Source organism: Haliotis rufescens, unplaced genomic scaffold, assembly GCF_023055435.1.
Source record: "Haliotis rufescens isolate VD_foot unplaced genomic scaffold, xgHalRufe1.0.p SCAF_5, whole genome shotgun sequence".
NCBI classification, from domain to species: domain Eukaryota; kingdom Metazoa; phylum Mollusca; class Gastropoda; order Lepetellida; family Haliotidae; genus Haliotis; species Haliotis rufescens.
This window is the reverse complement of record NW_025964223.1, coordinates 53,828,393-53,851,917: the sequence shown is the minus strand read 5'-3', so window position 1 is coordinate 53,851,917 and position 23,525 is coordinate 53,828,393. Positions and strand designations below refer to the sequence as shown.

General features: G+C 43.7%; 1 protein-coding gene across 2 annotated transcripts; it reads right to left on the bottom strand.

The window, feature by feature from the left end:
• Nucleotides 1–151: 151 nt before the first annotated feature.
• Nucleotides 152–23,065, bottom strand: LOC124127371. 2 transcript variants are annotated; one of them, XM_048384674.1, is made up of 12 exons: nt 22,905–23,065; nt 18,517–18,615; nt 15,966–16,104; nt 13,750–13,912; nt 11,911–12,079; nt 11,297–11,445; nt 9,091–9,167; nt 7,374–7,474; nt 6,838–6,948; nt 3,673–3,805; nt 2,355–2,717; nt 152–1,060 (listed from the first exon to the last, which is right to left on the bottom strand). In XM_048384674.1, the coding sequence occupies exons 2-12, from the start codon at nt 18,604–18,606 to the stop codon at nt 933–935; spliced, it is 1,623 nt and encodes a 540-aa protein (XP_048240631.1). In that variant the 5' UTR covers nt 18,607–18,615; nt 22,905–23,065; the 3' UTR covers nt 152–932. The 2 variants fall into 2 exon arrangements, with proteins under 2 accessions (XP_048240631.1, XP_048240632.1); XM_048384675.1 differs by having other exon boundaries at nt 22,968–23,065.
• Nucleotides 23,066–23,525: the final 460 nt, after the last annotated feature.

The window sequence follows — 23,525 nt, the reverse complement described above, 5'->3', positions numbered from 1 at the left end:
CCCTTTAGTTGCCTCTTACGACAAACATAGTCGCCTTTCACAGCAAGCATGGGTGGCATATTATGTAAGTGACCTACTATGAAACAAGCATTAGTAACAAAAACACCTGCGCACTCACATGCAATCATCTTGAACATGATGTTAATCCTAATTCACCTTACCTCCATCTTTTATTCCAGTCAAGAAAAAGTCCACATTTCACAGAACAGAGTTCTCTTACATAACAACTGACGTATATCGACTTGATGAAGTATGTCTGCTTGTGGATGAACAATTGGCGGATATTCCCATATGTCTGACAGCATGACTACAGACAACCACTTGACATCAGATATAAAGACACACAGTTGTTTTAAGACCATGCTGACAACCACTTGACATCAGATATAAAGACACACATTGTTTTAAGGCCATGCTGACGACCACCTAACATCAAATGTGAAGACACACTTCATTCTAAGGTCATGCTGACAACCACCTAACTTCAGATGTGAAGACACACTTCATTCTAAGGTCATGCTGACAACCACCTAACATCAGATGTGAAGACACACTTCATTCTAAGGTCATGCTGACAACCATATCCCATTTGGTATAAAGACACACAGTTGTTTTAAGGCCATGCTAACAACCACCTAATACATCAGATATAAATATACACTTTTGTGTTAAGGAGCTGTGGGGTAGTCTAGTGGTTTAAGCGTTTGCTCGTCACGCCGAAGACCTGGGTTCGATTCCCCACATGGGTACAATGTGTCAAGCCTATTTCTGGTGTCCCCAGATGTTGCTTGAATATTGCTAAAAGCGGCGTAAAACCATACCCCCATGTTCACCACCTAACATCAGATATAAAGACACACAATCATTTTAAGGCCATGTAGATATGCTGAGTCATCCTTCGATGCTTCATAAGGATAATGATTAGGTAGAGTTCAGCTTTTGCCCTTGGTTGCAGCAAACTTCATTAACGCCTGTTTGAGGACTGGTGTGGAAAACTTTATGACAGATGATTTGCCCACACTTTTATATGTGACCATGGTGGAGACTCCTGGAACTTTGGCTGAAACAGAGGAGCGTCAACTTACTAGTGGTGTAACGATACATCGAACTATCGATTGTTTGCGATTGCTTGTCTCACGATAGTACACTATCGATTGCAACTTGAAACAATCGATACTATTGGCTATAGTTTGTCTAACTATCAATAGTTTCGATAGTTTATTTGTTTGGTACATTCACTTTCTTAAAAAACATAGAAACAACTCCTATGATCATCTAACCTCTGTCGTGCTTTCGTTTGGATTGCACTACTTTGTCTGCTTGATTAAGAGTTACGTCTCTTAGCTACTCGTCGCTAGGCAACATTGACAAGATGGCTGACGCCACATGTCAGTTTTTGTCAACTTTGTTTCCTAATTGATATGTTGAATCGCATTTAGTCATTCAGTGAATGCCAATGTGACAATTAAAGAGTTTGACAGTTTGTATAGTCAAATACTAGTCATTCAATCACATTCATTCACATTGGTACTAAAACACTGCAGTAACCTAAGACTTTACCAGTTACATGAAGTGAAATTTTGTATTAAAATGTTTTTGAGAGGTCAATTGGAACTTATTTTCTTCTCATTACTTGTTTTCTTTACAAATAGTATCAGAAAGTTATAATTATTTTGATGGTGTCAGTCAAAATGCTGAAATATATGCTGCTAAAGCCTGCTATAATTGCAAATGAAAACTATCGCAATGGTAGGGCCACTATCGCAATAGTATCGCAATAGTTGTTTTAACTATTGCAATAGTATCGCAATAGTCAAAAATGCCTCAATAGTCACCCTTACAACTTACATCTGTGCCGTCACTGGTGTCCCTGCTGTGAAAGCACATCTTCCCGAGGCAAAGGCATCAACTGACTATGAAAGTCCAGTTCCCACCCTTGCTGAACTAGGCTGGAATTTCCAGACTCAGTCGTAGCGCCACCAGTGGCTATTATGAGTTATGTCCCTTCCATGTCCCTTCTATTGACCAATAAAATTCCATCACTCATATCACTTGCATTTGCTTGAAACAAAATGGCTGCACCCAGTCAAGACGATCTGATCAATAATCAAGATCTATATTGTAATAAAACAGGTCTTACCCTGCAAAGTGCATCAAAACACTTGAGCACCTGGATTAAAAACATGAAAAGATTTGCAAAATATCTGTCGACGGCAAGTTGGCAGTTCACATAGTCAGTTAACCCCCCTTGCCTCGGGAAGATGGTGAAAAAGCTAGACTAGTTAAGACTCGACTTCTATAGAATTATTCTTGAATTTATACAGTTAAAGAAACATTTATTAAGAATATATTACCAATGATCTGGCCCTGTGTCACTGTCCTTTTCACACCTACTGGTGGTGAGGAAGAACCTGCCCTCTGTGATGAAGAACCAGTTGTTGGTGAGGGAGAACCAGTCCTTTGTGAGGAGCCTGCTACCAGTGTGGTAGCACCAGCTGTCTGTGATGGAGAGCCAGCTGTCTGTGATGGAGAACCAGCTGTCTGTGATGGAGCACCAGCTGTCTGTGATGGAGAGCCAGCTGTCTGTGATGGAGAGCCAGCTGTCTGTGATGGAGAGCCAGCTGTCTGTGATGGAGAACCAGCTGTCTGTAAAGGAGAAGCTGCTAGCTCCGTAACCTCCAGCCTTCCTTCCAGCACTAGTAGAATTGTCCGCTGTTCTGGAATATTCATATATTTTGTTAGTACACTTTGTTCTAGGCCTAATAACCTACTTCGTTTGTACTGCTTATTGGCAATCACCCTGTTCGCAAGACACAACACAAGACTCCACCATATCCAAGACACAACATAAGACTCTACCATATCCAAGACACAAGACTCCACCATATCCGAGACACAACACAAGACTCCACCATATCCGAGACACAACACAAGACTCCACCATATCCAACACACAACACAAGACTCCACCATATCCAAAACACAACACAAGACTCCACCATATCCAAGACACAACACACGACTCCACCATATACAACACACAACACAAGACTCCACCATATCCAAGACACAACATAAGACTCAACCATATCCAAGACACAAGACTCCACCATATCCAACACACAACACAAGACTCCACCATATCCAACACACAACACAAGACTCCACCATATCCAACACACAACACAAGACTCCACCATATCCAACACACAACACAAGACTCCACCATATCCAACACACAACACAAGACTCCACCATATCAAACACACAACACAAGACTCCACCATATCCAACACACAACACAAGACTCCACCATATCCAAGACTCAACACAAGACTCCACCATACCCAGCACACAACACAAGACTCCACCATATCCAACACACAAGACTCCACCATATCCAACACACAACACAAGACTCCACCATATCCAACACACAAAACAAGACTCCACCATATCCAACACACAACACAAGACTCCACCATATCCAACACACAACACAAGACTCCACCATATCAGACACAAAGACACAAACCTTACTTGAGCGATGGTGGGTGTAGCCAATAAGCAAAATCAAGAGCATACTAATATCAATGAATACTTTTGTTTATTTTACGGGTGATTGGGTGAACTAATAGTAACACTTCAGCATATACTAGACAGAGGACCTACTTGAGTCATGTTGGGAGTAGGCCATCACCCCATCAGTGACACCCAGGACGTGAGACTCCATCACCAGATGCTGCAGGAGGGGCAGAGTGGTGTTCTTGAACAGGGAGGAGTTAGACAGGAACTGGAAGGTCACCTGTTCGGAGAGATAGCGGCACTCAGGAGAAATCCACATTTTGGTTGCAAGTACATGTATGACAAATATGGATGAAATATTTCTGGTTGAGGTTTGTCAGCTGAAGACAGATGACCAACAGCACAAATTCATAAATATGTCAACTTTTATTTCATAGTTTATTTGCCTAAAACATGTTGACTCGTATTGGCCTGACTCACGCTCCTCTGGTTCATCTGACATATCCCAAAGTTATAAACTACAAAATGTTGTCTGTCCATAAGTACCAAATCTGCCACTCAAACTACTAAACCAAGTCTAGTAAATTTTCTTTCTGTATACTATAGTAAGCTCACCTAAAAATTGTCCTAGTAACACTAAAATCTGCAGAAATTTATTCCTAATGACAAACTCAGACGATGAATTCAAAAATATTTGGCACAGACTGCTCAACACACATAACACTTGGCACGAGGGAACTCCACACATCCTGACACAGACACAAGTCAGTCTAAAAGTTCCATCATTCCAGGAGTTATCTTAAACCACTTGGGACAGTCGGGTAGGCTAGTGGTTAAAGCGTTCGCTCGTCACGCCGAAGACCTGGGTTCGATTCCCGACATGTGTGAAGCCCATTTCTGATGTCCCCTGCCGTGATGTTGATGGAATATTGCTAAAAGCGGTGTAAAATCAAACTCACTCACTCACACTTTAACCCCTTGTTGTCTCTTCAGCACAGTTCTAGAAAGTTTTGCCAGTGCCCCATCAGGGGTTAAGAATTGCCATTTCCCAATGCCTGTGTACAGTAATATTGAAGGCACTTCACTGGGACTTGATGTGCTCACATTCATTCCCAGAAAAAAAGAACAAATTCTTTGTATGAAAAAGATTTCATAAAAAGTGTTAGAGGATTTGTTATTTTTGATCTGAAGTTTGGGGTTACTCACTTTGTGATATACGTAAATGTTCATGATACAATCAGCGCCCTCTAGTGACAGAACACAACAACGATCTGTGCCACAGTGCTGGGTGGACTGGGACCAGAGAGAAAAATGGCCAAGTCAATGTACACTGGTCATGTAGGCTTTCAGAAAGTTATAACCTGAATATAATGTCTATATAACTCACAAACTGAGAATACACAGAAACAGAAAATTATGTGATGTTTTAATAGGGGTGACTATTGGTCTGGAAATCACTATTGCGATAACTATTGATATTGAAAGCAACAATTGCGATAAATATCGATAGTTTTCAGTGTATCATTTTAGATGGATTTGAGAGTTGAATTAAACCTTGGAACTGAAGTTTCCTTTGAATGTGATAACCATAGCAACAAATTAAAAGTAAAGTTTGAGATATGACTGATTTGTTTTTTCTTTACCCTAATAATTTAAGAAAAAGAAATTTCCACATTACCATGTGTAAATTACTACCACTCATGATCAAAAGAAAAACAAATTTGAACAGCATTGCATGTATTTTATTGATATTCCTAACTGAAGTCAATACTATTGATCGGAAACTGATTTAACAATTGATTTATTGACTTTAGATGCCTACCAATAGCAGAGACCATATATTATATTGTCTCTGCCAATAGCAATATATCGATATTTCGATTTATTGTGACACCCCTTTGTTTTAACCATGACAGAATTAGGAGTGTTTGAAAACTTTACCTTCAAGTCACAGAAAGTACTACAAACACACCACCATACAGTGCAGATCACAAGATGCCTTGCCTCCAGGGGGCGATCACTGACTTCCCATAAGTCAACAGTAATTTATGGTAAGGGATAGCAACAGTGCTAGACATGCAAGCTCATTCACTTACAGGCACTTACAGAGTGCTAGGCCAGACCCAGCAAGTTTACAGAGTGCTAGGCCAGGCCTAGCAAGTTCATTCACTTACAGAGTGCTAGGCCAGGCCCAACAAGTTTAAAGCAGGAACTTCACAGATCACATGAGGTTTTCATGTTTCAAGTTCAGTACATGGCAAGAGGGGTGGTGGTGTAGTCTAGGAGTTAAAGTGTTCACTTAAGACACCAAAGGTCCTAGTTCGATTCCCCACATGGGTACCTTGTGTGAAGCCCATATCTGGTGTCCCCTGCCAGGATATTGATGAAATATTGCTAAAAGTGCCGTAAAACATACTCACTCACATAGCAAGAATGTCTCAATCTCACACAAAGCACAAGACGCATGAAGATTCAGGGAAGAATCGGTCTTCAGCCACCCATGCCTAATGTAAAAAGTGACTGCTTGCTGTAAGAGGCGACTAACGGGATCAGGTGGTCAGGCTTGCTGACTTGGTTGATGCATGTCCCAATTGCGTGTATACCCAACTCACTCACTCACTCACTCACTCCTGAGGATCCGAATTTGAATAGATGCTTGTCGTAAGAGGCGACTAATGGGATCAGATCAGACTCGCTGACTCCCAAATGCATAAATCGATGCTTATGTCAATCACTGGATTGTCTGGTCCAGACTCGATTATTTACAGACCACCGTCATATAGCTGGAATATTGCTGAGTGTGGCGTTAAACAACAAACAAAAAATCTCACCTCATACTGCACCGCGTCTCACGATGATGAACAAAGTTCTCCCATAACTCTCACCTCATACTGCAACACATCCTGGTGAAAATCTGTCAGGCTCTCACGATGATGAACAAAGTTCTCCCATAACTCTCACCTCATACTGCACAGCGTCCGGGTGTATGTCTCACGATGATGAACAAATGTTCTCCCATAACTCTCACCTCATACTGCAACACGTCCTGGTGAAAATCTGTCAGGCTCTCACGATGATGAACAAAGTTCTCCCATAACTCTCACCTCATACTGCACCGCGTCCGGGTGTATGTCTCTCGATGATGAACAAAGTTCTCCCATAACTCTCACCTCATACTGCACAGCGTCCGGGTGTATGTCTCTCGATGATGAACAAAGTTCTCCCATAACTCTCACCTCATACTGCAATGAATCCTGGTGAAAATCTGTCAGTTTCATATGATGATGAACAAAGTTCTCTCATAACTCTCACCTCATACTGCAACACATCCTGGTGTATGTCAGTCAAGTTCTCCCGATGATGAACAAAGTTCTCCCACAACTTTGTCCTCCTCTCCCAGAATTCTCTGCAGCCTGTGGCACCCTGGGAAGGAAGAGGGAATTGCCCATGAATTGTGCTCATGGTTCTGCATATCTTAGAGTGAGTTGCTATATGGGAAGGATGTGTTGTACCTCAGAGACTCTCAATCATGTCAAGAAATCATTTTTCATGTCATGAACAATATATGACATCATCTTCACTTACAGATATGATCTCAGCAGTATTCCAGCTATATGATGGCGATCTGTAAATAATCGAGACTGGACCAGATAATCCAGTGACTGACATCATGAGCATTGATCTACACAATTGGGATATGATGACATGCATCAACCAAGCCAGCGAGTTTGACCACCTGATCCGGTTAGTCGTCTCTTACAACAAGCGTAGTCGCTTCTTACGGTAAGCATGGGTTGCTGTAGACCTATTCTACCCCGGATCTTCTGACGTGGAGGCACACCACCCACCTGCTCCAGACATGCTGTCAGATGCTCCAGTGAGACCGACACCACCTGGCACTGTGTCACTGTCATCACATTCAGCATGCTCGCCTTCTTTACAAATAATCCTAAAAATAAATGCCATGGGTAACTATGAAGGAGTTCATATATTTTTCACCACATATTGTCTGTTTTCACTGGAAACAGTTACCTTTAATGCTGTACATTTCAACAAGTTTACTTTAAGACAGCTATTCAAGCCATCTACTCTTTGTAAACATGTAAAGCATATAGAGACTTGTCACTTATTAAACTTATTAAAGGAAAGCGCTCAGACAAATGGAGGTCTTGGGGTAGCCTTTTGGTTACAGCGTTCACTTGCACGTGAAAGGTCCAGGTTCAATTACCCACATGGGTACAATGTGTGAAGCCCATTTCTGGTGTGCCCCCCACCCCCCACCCCCCCCCACCCCCCACCCCCCCATATTGATGTACAGTTGCTAAAAACATAGTAAAACACAACTCAGTCCCTCCCTCAAGCAAAGAAGGTCATTCTCTATGAATGGTTTACCATCCCGATGACAATGCTAGACCCATCCGCCTCCCCGATGACAATGTTAGACCGCCTCCCTGTTGACAATTTTAGAATCACCCGTCTCCCCGATGACAATTTTAGGCTTGCCTCCCCGATGACAATCTTAGACCCACCTGCCTCCCCAATGACAATGTAAGACCCATCTCCCCGATGCCAATGTTAGACCCATCCATCTCCCCGATTAAAATTTTAGACCCACCCGTCTCTCCGATGACAATTTTTTACCTGCTTCCCAATGACATTGTTAGACCCACCTTCCTGATGACAATGTAAGACCAACCTGTCTCCCCAATGACTATGTTAGAACTGCCTCCCCAATGACAATGTTAGACCCACCTGCCTCCCCAATGACAATGTTAGACCCACCTGCCTCCCAAATGACAATGTTAGACCCACCTCCCCGATGCCGATGTTAGATCTACTTGCCCCAATGATGACAGTGCTAGACCCAACTGCCTCTCCATTGACAATGTTAGACCCACCTGCCTCCCCGATGACAACTTTAGACCCACCCATCTCCCCAATGACAATGTAAGACCCACCCGTCTCCCCAATGACAATGTTAGGACCCCCCATCCCCTATCTCCCCAATGACAATGTCAGACCCACCTGCCTCCCCAATGACAATGTCAGACCCACCTGCCTCCCCGATGACAATGTCAGACCCACCTGCCTCCCCGATGACAATGTTAGACCCCCCCGTCTCCCCGATGACAATGTCAGACCCACCTGCCTCCCCGATGACAATGTCAGACCCACCTGCCTCCCCGATGACAATGTTAGACCCCCCCGTCTCCCCGATGACAATGTCAGACCCACCTGCCTCCCCGATGACAATGTCAGACCCACCTGCCTCCCCGATGACAATGTCAGACCCACCTGCCTCCCCGATGACAATGTCAGACCCACCTGCCTCCCAAATGACAATGTTAGACCCCCCCGTCTCCCCGATGACAATGTCAGACCCACCTGCCTCCCCGATGACAATGTCAGACCCACCTGCCTCCCCGATGACAATGTCAGACCCACCTGCCTCCCCGATGACAATGTCAGACCCACCTGCCTCCCCGATGACAATGTCAGACCCACCTGCCTCCCCGATGACAATGTTAGACCCACCTGCCTCCCCGATGACAATGTCAGACCCACCTGTCTCCCCGATGACAATGGGGTATTTCTCGGCTGTCGTTTCTACACAGACTCCAGACTTCCCTGAGATGACAGCCCTGGAGACAGAACATCTGGTTCACATCTTCTCTTCATGGTAACTTTAACTTACGATTAAAGCATGGCTCCTTTGTCTATAACCAGGCATTAACCAACTGAATTGTCAGTTAAACATCACTTGGCATTAGGGGAACTTCTTTTTTCCACCTTAATTCACCTTGATGATAGAACAATTTCACGAAAAATGAGTCATCAGCTGGATTGAAACCAACGAAGTCCTTTATGAAGGCTAACAAATGTAGGCATCTGCCACAGCAACATGGAAGAAATTATGTGGAATTAACAATGACAAATTTACAAATATCAAAACAAATAGTTAATCCATTTATGAATTGGGATATCTGTCATTCATTTAGTATGTTAATCAGAACATCTTTGATCTGGTAGATTTAATTAAACATACTCTTTTCTTGATAAGGGCTATGATTTTTTTTATGATAGGCCCATCAACATGGGCCAATGATATTTATTTGATTGATAAGTGTGCTTAAGTTGGTCCAGTATGACACGCCCGGGGACATGCATGTCATAACCAAAGGCACAAGGAACATATTTGGCATGCATTAAGCAGAGGCAATCATACTACGTTCTCATAGTTAAGCATAGAGTTCTTGAAAAATCTTTTTCAACATCAAAACATTGTTGTTTAAATACTTTTGGTGCTAAGGCTCTTTGAATATTGGTCATGCTTAAAGTAGATGGTCCACTCGGACTATGGTGTCTAATCGTTGTGATTAGAGTCAGAGCCTCATCTATACCAAAAAACCCATATGGTCTTTCATAGCTGAATAACTATTGTTAACACTGGGTTCTGGAGTGCAAGGTAAATCAACCATTTCACAGTAACGCCACAGCTCACAAATCTGTTGAGATCTCTGTAGGAAATTGTCTTTTGATTTCATTTCTGGTGCTGCAGCTCAACTCAGACTTACCTCCCCCTGAGCAGGATGTGAAGGATATTAGGTGGGTCTCCTACACAGGTGATGAAGGGCGCAATCTCATTAAAATCAGATCGAAGTTCTTGCTATCGCTAAACAAAGATCTGAGGACATCCCATTACGGGTCACGTCAAAACAACCTTTCATTACGAACAACAGTTACGGCCCATATGACTGATTCCGTAAAAATATCGTCTTTCTCTCGCTTCCGTGGGATAAACATTTGAACGGAGGAGGTGTTACACAGTACGTGGGAAACACTGCCATACAATCTCAACCATTTATTAGACGTTCCCGAATGTTCGTTTGTTCACTTTTCAAAATTTTAAACGAGAACTGAGTCAACATATTTTTCAAGCGTAGTCTGAAATGGAAGTTGCCAGGTTAAAACTAGACTTACCTCCCCCTGAGCAGGATGTGAAGGTTGTTAGGTGGGTCTCCTAGACTTACCTCCCCCGAGCAGGATGTGAAGGTTGTTAGGTGGGTCTCCTAGACTTACCTCCCCCGAGCAGGATGTGAAGAATGTTAGGTGGGTCTCCTAGACTTACCTCCCCCGAGCAGGATGTGAAGTATGTTAGGTGGGTCTCCAAGACTTACCTCCCCCTGAGCAGGATGTGAAGGTTGTTAGGTGGGTCTCCTAGACTTACCTCCCCTGAGCAGGATGTGAAGGTTGTTAGGTGGGTCTCCTAGACTTACCTCCCCCGAGCAGGATGTGAAGAATGTTAGGTGGGTCTCCTAGACTTACCTCCCCCGGGCAGGATGTGAAGTATGTTAGGTGGGTCTCCTAGACTTACCTCCCCCGAGCAGGATGTGAAGTATGTTAGGTGGATCTCCTAGACTTACCTCCCCCTGAGCAGGATGTGAAGTATGTTAGGTGGGTCTCCAAGACTTACCTCCCCCTGAGCAGGATGTGAAGGATATTAGGTGGGTCTCCTAGACTTACCTCCCCCTGAGCAGGATGTGAAGTATGTTAGGTGGGTCTCCTAGACTTACCTCCCCCGAGCAGGATGTGAAGTATGTTAGGTGGGTCTCCTAGACTTACATCCCCCGAGCAGGATGTGAAGTATGTTAGGCAGGTCTCCAAGACTTACCTCCCCCGAGCAGGATGTGAAGTATGTTAGGTGGATCTCCTAGACTTACCTCCCCCTGAGCTGGATGTGAAGGATGTTAGGTGGGTCTCCAGGACTTACCTCCCCCTGAGCAGGATGTGAAGGATGTTAGGTGGGTCTCCTACACAGGTGATGAAGGATGACTGAGGATACAGAACTACACTGTCATCTGACACTGACAAGACCAGGTTTTTCAGTGAAACTTCAGACCAGCCTTCAAAGAGTGGCAGCTGTAAAAGCAAACTGACGTTTTCTTCAGCTGAACAGGCATGGTGAGAGGATTTAGACAATTTGATGCTGGTTTTAGATAAGCTGAATATTTTGATAATAAGGTCTTCATAACTTACATGCATGCTTGTTTTAGCATTCCATGTCCATTTTGTTTGTTTGTTTGTTTTTTAACGCCATACTCAGCAATATTCCAGCTATATGACGGCAGTCTGTAAAATAATCGAGTCTGGACCAGACAATCCAGTGATTGTGCATCATGAGCATCGATCCATGCAATTTATATTAGATCGATGACATGCATCAACCACCTGATCCGGTATGTCAATTTTTAAAAATGTTGAGTATGAAGCATTTTGAAAATGGTATAGCATGTGCTTACATGTCTATAAACAGTCAGTTGACTAGTGAATATGCAATAGTTAAACAAAACATCTCAACAAGAGAGCTCTGGTGTAGTTATTGACCTCTTGTAATGACACCAACAGTGTCCTCCTGTAGATCCTGGCTGAGTCCACATGACTGGAGGTAGGGATGTACTTCTTGGCCACAAACCAGTTGATGATGTCCACCACCTTGCTGCTGTTAGGGAGAAGTTCCCTTACATGGTCCTCTTCCAACACCAGACACTCACACCTGCAGGCAGCATGTGGTCATATAACACCAGACACTCACACCTACAGACAGCATGTGGTTATATAACACCAGAGACACACCTCCATGCAGCATGTGGTTATATAACACCAGACACACCTACAGGCAGCATGTGGTTATATAACACCAGACACACCTACTGGCAGCATGTGGTTATATAACACCAGACACACCTACAGGCAGCATGTGGTTATATAACACCAGACACACCTACAGGCAGCATGTGGTTATATAACACCAGACACACCTACAGGCAGCATGTGGTTATATAACACCAGACACACCTACATGCAGCATGTGGTTATATAACACCAGACACTTCTACAGGCAGCATGTGGTTATATAACACCAGACACACACATACAGGCAGCATGTGGTTATATAACACCAAACACACACCTACATGCAGCATGTGGTTATATAACACCAGACACTCACACCTACAGGCAGCATGTGGTTATATAACACCAGACACACCTACAGGCAGCATGTGGTTATATAACACCAGACACACCTACAGGCAGCATGTGGTTATATAACACCAGACACACCTACAGGCAGCATGTGGTTATATAACACCAGACACACCTACAGGCAGCATGTGGTTATATAACACCAGACACACCTACAGGCAGCATGTGGTTATATAACACCAGACACACCTACAGGCAGCATGTGGTTATATAACACCAGACACACCTACAGGCAGCATGTGGTTATATAACACCAGACACTCACACCTACAGGCAGCATGTGGTTATATAACACCAGACACTTCTACAGGCAGCATGTGGTTATATAACACCAGACACACACCTACAGGCAGCATGTGGTTATATAACACCAGACACACACCTACATGCAGCATGTGGTTATATAACACCAGACACACACCTACATGCAGCATGTGGTTATATAACACCAGACACACACCTACATGCAGCATGTGGTTATATAACACCAGACACTCACACCTACATGCAGCATGTGGTTATATAACACCAGACACTCACACCTACAGGCAGCATGTGGTTATATAACACCAGACACACACACCTACAGACAGCATGTGGTTATATAACACCAGACACACACCTACATGCAGCATGTGGTTATATAACACCAGACACTCACACCTACATGCAGCATGTGGTTATATAACACCAGACACTCACACCTACAGGCAGCATGTGGTTATATAACACCAGACACTCACACCTACAGACAGCATGTGGTTATATAACACCAGACACACACCTACATGCAGCATGTGGTTATATAACACCAGACACTCACACCTACAGGCAGCATGTGGTTATATAACACCAGACACACACACCTACAGACAGCATGTGGTTATATAACACCAGACACACACCTACAGGCAGCATGTGGTTATATAACACCAGACACACCTACAGGCAGCATGTGGTTATATAACACCAGACACTCACACCTACATGCAGCATGTGGTTATATAACACCAGACACTCACCATACTCACTCACTCACTCACTCACTGCCCAAACTCAAATGTTATTTCATCCTGATTATCAGCCTAATGTTAGTTCAACTTTTGTACAGAATACTATAGAGCTGCTAGCTACTTTCATTCAACCCACAGCACAGGGGAGACAACCTCAGCAACTTACAGACTCTCAGCTCTGACCCTGGCAGTCACAGGAAGCTTGTACAATGTTGACACTTCACCAAAGAATTGACCAGAAGTTAAGGTTGCAATGATATCCATCCCATCCTCAGTAACCACGGCAACAGTTCCCTCCATGATGAAGTAGATGCCAGAGCACTCATCACCTAATGTTAGGAGGGAGGACATTATTGGTGGTTATTTTGCTCAAACGTTATGGCCTGATATACCGCAGTTGGATTTCATGTTCTGAGCAGCGTATGGCTACCTGAGTGAGTGAATATGGTTTTATGCCGCTTTTAGCAATATTCCAGCAATATCACAGCGGGGGACACCAGAAATGGGCTTCACACATTGTACCCATGTCGGGAATCGAACCTGGGTCTTCGGTGTGACGAGCGAACGCTTTAACCACTAGGCTACCCCACCGCCCCTATGGCTACCCGAACCCTGCACCAGACCAGGATGTGAAGCCATATGGTGCTTACTTATGTTATATATAAAGCATATAAATATATAAAATGTGGTATTGTCCCGATGACCTCAAAATTGCCGTGAATGGGTTATTCAGGGTGGCTTCAGGAAACTTCTTCCTGACTGGAATTAAAAAGCTCCCTGTCGATACGAGAAGTGTGTTGAAAACTAGGTTTGTTTTTTTGTATGTTCTTGGGTTTTGTATGTATATTTGTTTGTTTGTTGCTTAACACTGCACTCAGCATTATTCCAGCTTTATGACGGCGACTTCTTTGAGTGGCATTTAGAAGTTGGAATTGTAACTAAGACAAAATTGTTATGGATGAGCAACTTCTTTATTACAATTGGGCGACGTTTCGGTGTAAATTCTAACACCGTTATCAAGCAAATGACGGCGGTCAAGTCTGGACCAGACAATCCAATGATTGACTTCAAGAGCATCGATCTTCGCAATTGGGATACGATGACATGCATCAACCAAGTCAGCGCGCCTAACCACCTGCATCTTCCCGAGGCATGAGAGTTAACTGGCTATAAAAGTCCAGCTTCCACCCTTGCCGAACTAGGCTGGTATTATGGAGTTAGATTTTGGCTGGACTAACGAGTCTATGCACAGTCCAATCAAAATCGCTTAATGAAATGAAATCCTGTTCGTAAACTGTCATGCAGATTTCGGTCGATTGCAGGATTTGGTCAGCATGTGCACTGCCAACTTGGTGTTAACAGATATTTTCCAATTCTTTTCATGTTTTTAATCAAGGTGTACTAAGAAAGTGTAACATATCATCGCATGAAAACTCATAATGCACTGGTGGACCAATGTATCATTTCATCCAGAGTGAATGTGTTTGAGCTTTGTTGTTATCAGTGTTGTCAAGGATTGTGTCAAGGATTCTATCAAGAGTTCTGTACAAGGGTTGTTTCAAGGATTGTGTCAAGGGTTGTGTGTCAAGGGTTGTGTCAAGGGTTGCATCAAGGATTGTGTCAAAGATTGTGTCAAGGTTGCTTCAAGGGTCGTTTCAAGGATTGTGTCAAGCGTTGTGTCAAGGATTGTGTCAAGGGTTGCATCAAGGATTGTGTCAAGGGGTGCATCAAGGGTTGTGTCAAGGATTTTGTGTCAAGGATTTTGACAGGATTGTGTCAAGGATTGTGTCAAGGGTTGTGTCAAGGGGTGCATCAAGGGTTGTGTCAAGGGGTGCATCAAGGGTTGTGTCAAGGGGTGCATCAAGGGTTGTGTCAAGGATTTTGTGTCAAGGATTTTGACAGGATTGTGTCAAGGATTGTGTCAAGGGTTGTGTCAAGGGGTGCATCAAGGGTTGTGTCAAGGGGTGCATCAAGGGTTGTGTCAAGGATTTTGTGTCAAGGATTTTGACAGGATTGTGTCAAGGATTGTGTCAAGGGTTGTGTCAAGGGGTGCATCAAGGGTTGTGTCAAGGGGTGCATCAAGGGTTGTGTCAAGGATTGTGTCATGGGTTGTGTCAAGGGTTCTATCAAGGGGGTATGATGACACACAAACACAGCCAGGCCACACCTCTACTGACCACACATTCACAAAACATACTAATAATGATTATGATGCTAATAAAGAATATAATCATGATAATTTGTTTATGTTGCACCATGTACATCAACATAGCCTTACACAAGCTCTCGCTGCTAATAACATAATATAACAAACATGCGAAAGATGTCGTTATGATTTAATAATCTTTAAGACTGAAACAGTAAGAACCTGGAAAGCATTACCTTTCATCAAGATATCCTCCCCAACTTGAAACATCTGAGGGATGACCTGCTTGATGACCCTCCTGAAGGCACGGCCAATGGCCGTCTCCCGGGGGGTGGAGGAAAACACCAGGAGCTGCGCCAGGCTCTTGTGTAGCAGCTCACAGGGGAAACACAAACAAGGTTATATATCTATATATCCTAAAACACCAGGAGCTGCGCCAGGCTCTTGTGTAGCAGCTCACAGGGGAAACACAAACAAGGTTATATATCTATATATCCTAAAACACCAGGAGCTGCGCCAGGCTCTTGTGTAGCAGCTCACAGGGGAAACACAAACAAGGTTATATATCTATATATCCTAAAACACAAGTAGCTGCGCCAGGCTCTTGTGTAGCAGCTCACAGGGGAAACACAAACAAGGTTATGTATCTATATATCCTAAAACACCAGGAGCTGCGCCAGGCTCTTGTGCAGCAGCTCACAGGGGAAACACAAACAAGGTTATATATCTTTATATCCTAAAACACCAGGAGCTGCGCCAGGCTCTTGTGTAGCAGCTCACAGGGGAAACACAAACAAGGTTATATATCTATATATCCTAAAACACCAGGAGCTGCACCAGGCTCTTGTGCAGCAGCTCACAGGGGAAACACAAACAAGGTTATATATCTATATATCCTAAAACACCAGGAGCTGCACCAGGCTCTTATGTAGCAGCTCACAGGGGAAACACAAACAAGGTTATATATCTATATATCCTAAAACACAAGTAGCTGCGCCAGGCTCTTGTGTAGCAGCTCACAGGGGAAACACAAACAAGGTTATATATCTATATATCCTAAAACACCAGGAGCTGCGCCAGGCTCTTGTGTAGCAGCTCACAGGGGAAACACAAACAAGGTTATATATCTATATATCCTAAAACACCAGGAGCTGCGCCAGGCTCTTGTGTAGCAGCTCACAGGGGAAACACAAACAAGGTTATATATCTATATATCCTAAAACACCAGGAGCTGCGCCAGGCTCTTGTGCAGCAGCTCACAGGGGAAACACAAACAAGGTTATATATCTATATATCCTAAAACACCAGGAGCTGCACCAGGCTCTTGTGTAGCAGCTCACAGGGGAAACACAAACAAGGTTATATATCTATATATCCTAAAACACCAGGAGCTGCGCCAGGCTCTTGTGCAGCAGCTCACAGGGGAAACACAAACAAGGTTATATATCTATATATCCTAAAACTAATTTTGGGCATGTAGGTCAACCACAGTGTGTCTACCGTGTTGCGTGATGCATGACACATAAATGACATACTGCTGATGACTTAGCGGGCCAGTCCAATGTCCGTAATTCTTTTCTTCAGGGATAGTCGGTGACGACCTGGGTAAGAAGTGGTCGGGCATTGTCATCTTGCAGTTCCAAATTTCTGACGATAATTCTAGCGAATGAAACAACAGGACGCTAAATTTTGTCAATATATGGCTGGCAAGTCAAATGTCCATTCTCAATAACCAAATCAATTTGCCTGTCATGTGTGATACTGCCCCACACCGATCATGGTCAAGAATTGTTGCCCCAGCAGTGGGGGCAAAACCTTGATTCGTCTATAAACATGGTGTAACACCACTGGTACACAGCACGTCCCTGGTGTAGCCCGTCCAGCTCTAACCTCTGCTGCCTTGATTTATGATTCTGATAGCTATAATCAATAAAATAGATACGAGCCTCAACTCCTGAAGATATGTGGTAGAATTCTTCTTCAGCAACCCATGCTTGCCATAAAAGGCGACTATGCTTATCGTAAGAGGCGACTAACGGGATCAGGTGGCCAGACTTGCTGACTTGGTTGATCGATATCATTGTAACCCAATTGCTTGAATCGAAACTCATGATGTCAATCACTGGATTGTCTGGTCCAGAATCGATTATTTACAGACCACCATCATATAGCTGGAAGATTGCTGAGTGAGACGTTAAACAATAAACAAACAAGTTGGGCACCATGAACATGTTACAATCAGACACACGGGAGCTGGTAGTTGGATCAGTTGCCGTGTTCAGAAGCATGACTTCTGAGAGTTCCTCCGACTTCGGTCCTGCCCCACATTGAACCACAAGTAGCATATGAGGCGTCTACTGAGGCAAGTGATTTTATTTGAAATATGCCCCTGTTCCCAAAACAGTGAATGGGTACCCGGTAGGACGAGATGTTAATGTGACTGTTAACCTTCTAGCGCTTCATGGACAGCTTGTGTTGCATACTCCCCATGGAGCTGAGAACAATAATTAAGTGCATATGTTTTAGGAGTAGATTTGGTGCATCATAAATATATTATTTATTATTATTATTATTATTATTAACCTTCTAGCGCTTCATAGACAGCTTGTGTTGCATATTCCCCATGGAGCTGAGAGCAATAATTAAGTGCAGATGTTTTAGGAGTAGATTTGGTGCATCATAAATAAAAAAAAATTTATTTTTTTTTATATTTTTTTATTTTTTATTATTATTATTATTATTATTATTATTATTATTATTATTATTATTATTACAACATGACCTCACCTCCATGTGATGGGCGGAGTACTTGGGTGAGATGAACAGCTGACCATCAGGGTTCTTGTCAGGCATGGGTTTGGTCGGCTTGTGGCCCATCTTCTCAGTCTGAATCAAACACTGCCTGCTATTCATCATATTAACATGGAACTGCATCCAAACTACAACCATAATCACCATTCAAATAGTGGGTTTAACACAATTCCCTAATGTAGTGAAACTAATGGAAATCGGACGCATTTTGCCCGTATCCAGTGTAGGGGCGGTCGGGTAGCCTAGTGGTTAAAGCGTTCACTCGTCACGCAGAAGACCCGGGTTTCGATTCCCGACATGGGTACAATGTGTGAAGCCCATTTCTGGTGTCCCCTGCCGTGATATTGCTGGAATATTGCTAAAAGCAGCGTAAAACCATACTCACTCACTCATAATAATATGTAATCATTTTGCTCATTTCTTAAATCATGCATATATCCTGTGAGAGAAAAAGGGCGCTTATCATACCTTGTCCTTAGTAAAAACATAACTGTTCCAAACGGTACAGTGAATACACGGTACTGTCAGATTCTACACACCTACCTGGTCAATATAAGTGTCCAGGTCTCCCAGTAACATTGCGAGTCTAGCTACTCTCTGATTCGATCAAACTCCCAGATTCCTACACTACAGAACAGTGGGCTTCTGATGTGACCATGATCTGAAATCTGCTGGATATACAACCTGAGGTACACATTGTACCTACTCGTGCTGGCCCTCATTTCTTACAATCACTAAATGACGCCTAATTACTGAGTTTCTATAGATGTCACTTTGAATACAATCTTATTTGAAAATCAGTCTTTCAACAACGGCCAAACTTACCGATACAGAATCTTGCCACTGAGCCAACACATGCTTTCCATAGGTTGCATTTTTTTTTAGTTTTTAAATGTGCAAAGAAATTTATCTGCAAATAATCTGATTCGAAATATTTTTATTTTACATAAATTTATCAACAGCAAATTGTATAAGAACAAAAGAGTCAACAGCCCTATCACATCGGTCGCATGTGAGTCAAGTCACTTTTCACATGGTTCAACATTAACAGGAAATGGTGGAAAATTGCGGATACAGCATAACTATTCAAAACTAGCTTCAATAGTCAATTATTAGAACAATATCTATAAATGAATACAGATTTAACGACAGTTTTGACGGAACTGCAGATTTTGATAAGTGATATTTCAGAAAAATAAAAACTTGTATCACACACTGGAAATCAACTGCCTGCCGGACTAATCTATTATTGAATGGGTAAGACAGGGTATTGCCTTCATTCATGCCTAATCATTCATGCAGCACTATTTTCAGGAATCGAACCCAGGTGTTCGGCATGACGAGCGAAAGCTTTAACCACTAGGCTACCCGACCGCCCCCAGCACTATTTTAAGCCTTGCAGGTACTCATGTGCTGATACTGCAGGTGCTCATGTGCTGATACTGCAGGTGCTCATGTGTTGATACTTCGGGTGCCCGTCTACTGATACTGCAGGTGTTTGTGTGCTGATACTGCAGGTGCTCGTGTGCTGATACTGCAGGTGCTCATGTGCTGATACTGCAGGTACTCATGTGCTGATACTGCAGGTACTCATGTGCTGATACTGCAGGTGCTCGTGTGCTGATACTGCAGGTGCTCATGTGCTGATACTACAGGTGCTCGTGTGCTGATACTGCAGGTACTCATGTGCTGATATTGCAGGTGCTCATGTGCTGATACTGCAGGTACTCATGTGTTGATACTTCGGGTGCCCGTCAACTGATACTGCAGGTGTTTGTGTGCTGATACTGCAGGTGCTCGTGTGCTGATACTGCAGGTGCTCATGTGCTGATACTACAGGTGCTCGTGTGCTGATACTGCAGGTGCTCATGTGCTGATACTACAGGTGCTCGTGTGCTGATACTGCAGGTACTCATGTGCTGATATTGCAGGTGCTCATGTGTTGATACTGCAGGTGCTCATGTGCTGATACTGCAGGTGCTCATGTGCTGATACTGCAGGTACTCATGTGCTGATACTGCAGGTACTCATGTGCTGATACTGCAGGTACTCATGTGCTCGTGTGCTGATACTGCAGGTGCTCATGTGCTGATACTACAGGTGCTCGTGTGCTGATACTGCAGGTACTCATGTGCTGATATTGCAGGTGCTCATGTGTTGATACTGCAGGTGCTCATGTGCTGATACTGCAGGTGCTCATGTGCTGATACTGCAGGTACTCATGTGCTGATACTGCAGGTACTCATGTGCTGATACTGCAGGTGCTCATGTGCTGATACTGCAGGTACTCATGTGCTGATATTGCAGGTGCTCATGTGCTGATATTGCAGGTACTCATGTGCTGATACTGCAGGTGCTCATGTGCTGATACTGCAGGTGCTCATGTGCTGATACTGCAGGTACTCATGTGTTGATACTGCAGGTGCTCATGTGCTGATACTGCAGGTACTCATGTGTTGATACTGCAGGTGCTCATGTGCTGATACTGCAGGTGCTCATGTGCTGATACTACAGGTACTCATGTGCTGATACTGCAGGAACTCTTTTGCTGATACTGCAAGTGCTCATGTGTTGATACTACAGGTACTCATGTGTTGATACTGCAGGTACTCATGTGCTGATACTGCAGGTGCTCATGTGCTGATACTGCAGGTGCTCATGTGCTGATACTGCAGGTGCTCATGTGCTGATACTACAGGTACTCGTTTGCTGATACTGCAGGTGCTCATATGTTGATACTACAGGTGCTCATGTGCTGATACTGCAGGTACTCGTTTGCTGATACTGCAGGTGCTCATATGTTGATACTACAGGTACTCATGTGTTGATACTGCAGGTACTCATGTGCTGATACTGCAGGAACTCGTTTGCTGATACTGCAGGTGCTCATGTGCTGATACTACAGGTACTCATGTGCTGATACTGCAGGAACTCGTTTGCTGATACTGCAGGTGCTCATGTGTTGATACTGCAGGTACTCATGTGCTGATACTGCAGGAACTCGTTTGCTGATACTGCAGGTGCTCATGTGTTGATACTACAGGTACTCATGTGCTGATACTGCAGGAACTCGTTTGCTGATACTGCAGCTGCTCATGTGTTGATACTACAGGTACTCATGTGTTGATACTGCAGGTACTCATGTGCTGATACTGCAGGTGCTCATGTGCTGATACTGCAGGTACTCGTGTGCTGATACTGCAGGTGCTCATGTGTTGATACTACAGGTACTCATGTGTTGATACTGCAGGTACTCATGTGCTGATACTGCAGGTGCTCATGTGTTGATACTGCAGGTGCTCATGTGCTGATACTGCAGGTACTCATGTGCTGATACTGCAGGTGCTCGTGTGTTGATACTACAGGTACTCATGTGTTGATACTGCAGGTACTCATGTGCTGATACTGCAGGTGCTCATGTGCTGATACTGCAGGTGCTCATGTGCTGATACTGCAGGTGCTCATGTGTTGATACTGCAGGTACTCATGTGCTGATACTGCAGGAACTCGTTTGCTGATACTGCAGGTACTCGTGTGCTGATACTGCAGGTGCTCATGTGTTGATACTACAGGTACTCATGTGTTGATACTGCAGGTACTCATGTGCTGATACTGCAGGTGCTCATGTGTTGATACTGCAGGTGCTCATGTGCTGATACTGCAGGTACTCATGTGCTGATACTGCAGGTACTCATGTGCTGATACTGCAGGTGCTCATGTGCTGATACTGCAGGTACTCATGTGTTGATACTACAGGTACTCATGTGTTGATACTGCAGGTACTCATGTGCTGATACTGCAGGAACTCGTTTGCTGATACTGCAGGTGCTCATGTGCTGATACTACAGGTACTCATGTGCTGATACTGCAGGAACTCGTTTGCTGATACTGCAGGTGCTCATGTGTTGATACTGCAGGTACTCATGTGCTGATACTGCAGGAACTCGTTTGCTGATACTGCAGGTGCTCATGTGTTGATACTTCGGGTGCCCGTCTGCTGATACTGCAGGTACTCATGTGCTGATACTGCAGGTACTCATGTGCTGATACTGCAGGTACTCATGTGCTGATACTGCAGGTGCTTGTGTGCTGATATTGCAGGTGTTTGTTTGCTGATATGTATATTGCAGGGCCTCGATCGATTCCTGATAATGAAGTTTTGAACGGCTTTCCTCCACATTCAAAAGATGCATCAGTGAAGCATCATGTTTAAATATTCCCAGTTGGGAAATATGATTGGAAATGCCGCCAACTAGGCTAGCCCATTAGTTGTAGTTTGGCCAAACACAATCTGGAGGAACGAGTCATGAAGGTGAAGCGATTTTACAGAACGCCACTGTTGGCACTAAGATAGATCTATTTACCTGTTTACGTCGTCAAAACCTTGGTGTGATATCTCAGTAGATGTGGGCATTGACGGTCCCCACCTGCGTTCGTGATTTTGTCTTTGTCTCGTCTTAATCACATCAAGTTCCAAATCAGAATTTTTCACAGAATCATATTTCCCGGCACGTGGACATGGCTGCTAATTATAACTCCGCACACTGCCTACATCGCTAATTCCCATCACACTCCCTCACTTCCGCATAAATCGCATCGGTGTGGGGAGTATAGTTTAGGGACCGTATCAAAATGCTATGCAACTGCATAAACGTTCATGCAGTCGGTGCCGGCCGTTTATGTATGGTGGGCATGCATACGGACAATTTCTACACAATCATTCCTATAAATATTTCTATAATGGTATGATATATAGATAAGTACAATCATACTTGTAAATAGATATGGAAAGAGGTGGTGCAATCTTGTTTAATGCAAGAAATATTCCTCCCGAATTTATATGGGGACAGAAATACTTACAGTCAACCCAACACCATGCAAATCCTGGTGGCAACTTTAACATATATATATAAATCCGTTACGTCAGATCATTGAGGTGTTTAATGCTCGGCTGACATGGAAATGGCAAAATATATAAAACGTCT

Coding starts and splice junctions, on each gene's coding strand:
- LOC124127371 (XM_048384674.1), bottom strand. CDS start 18,606: ATGGGCCACAAGCCGACCAAACCCATGCCTGACAAGAACCCTGATGGT. Junction 7,475..9,090: donor CATTGTCATCGGGGAGACAG/GTGGGTCTGACA, acceptor ATTTATTTTTAG/GATTATTTGTAAAGAAGGCG. Junction 1,061..2,354: donor GACACAGGGCCAGATCATTG/GTAATATATTCT, acceptor CCTCTGTTTCAG/CCAAAGTTCCAGGAGTCTCC.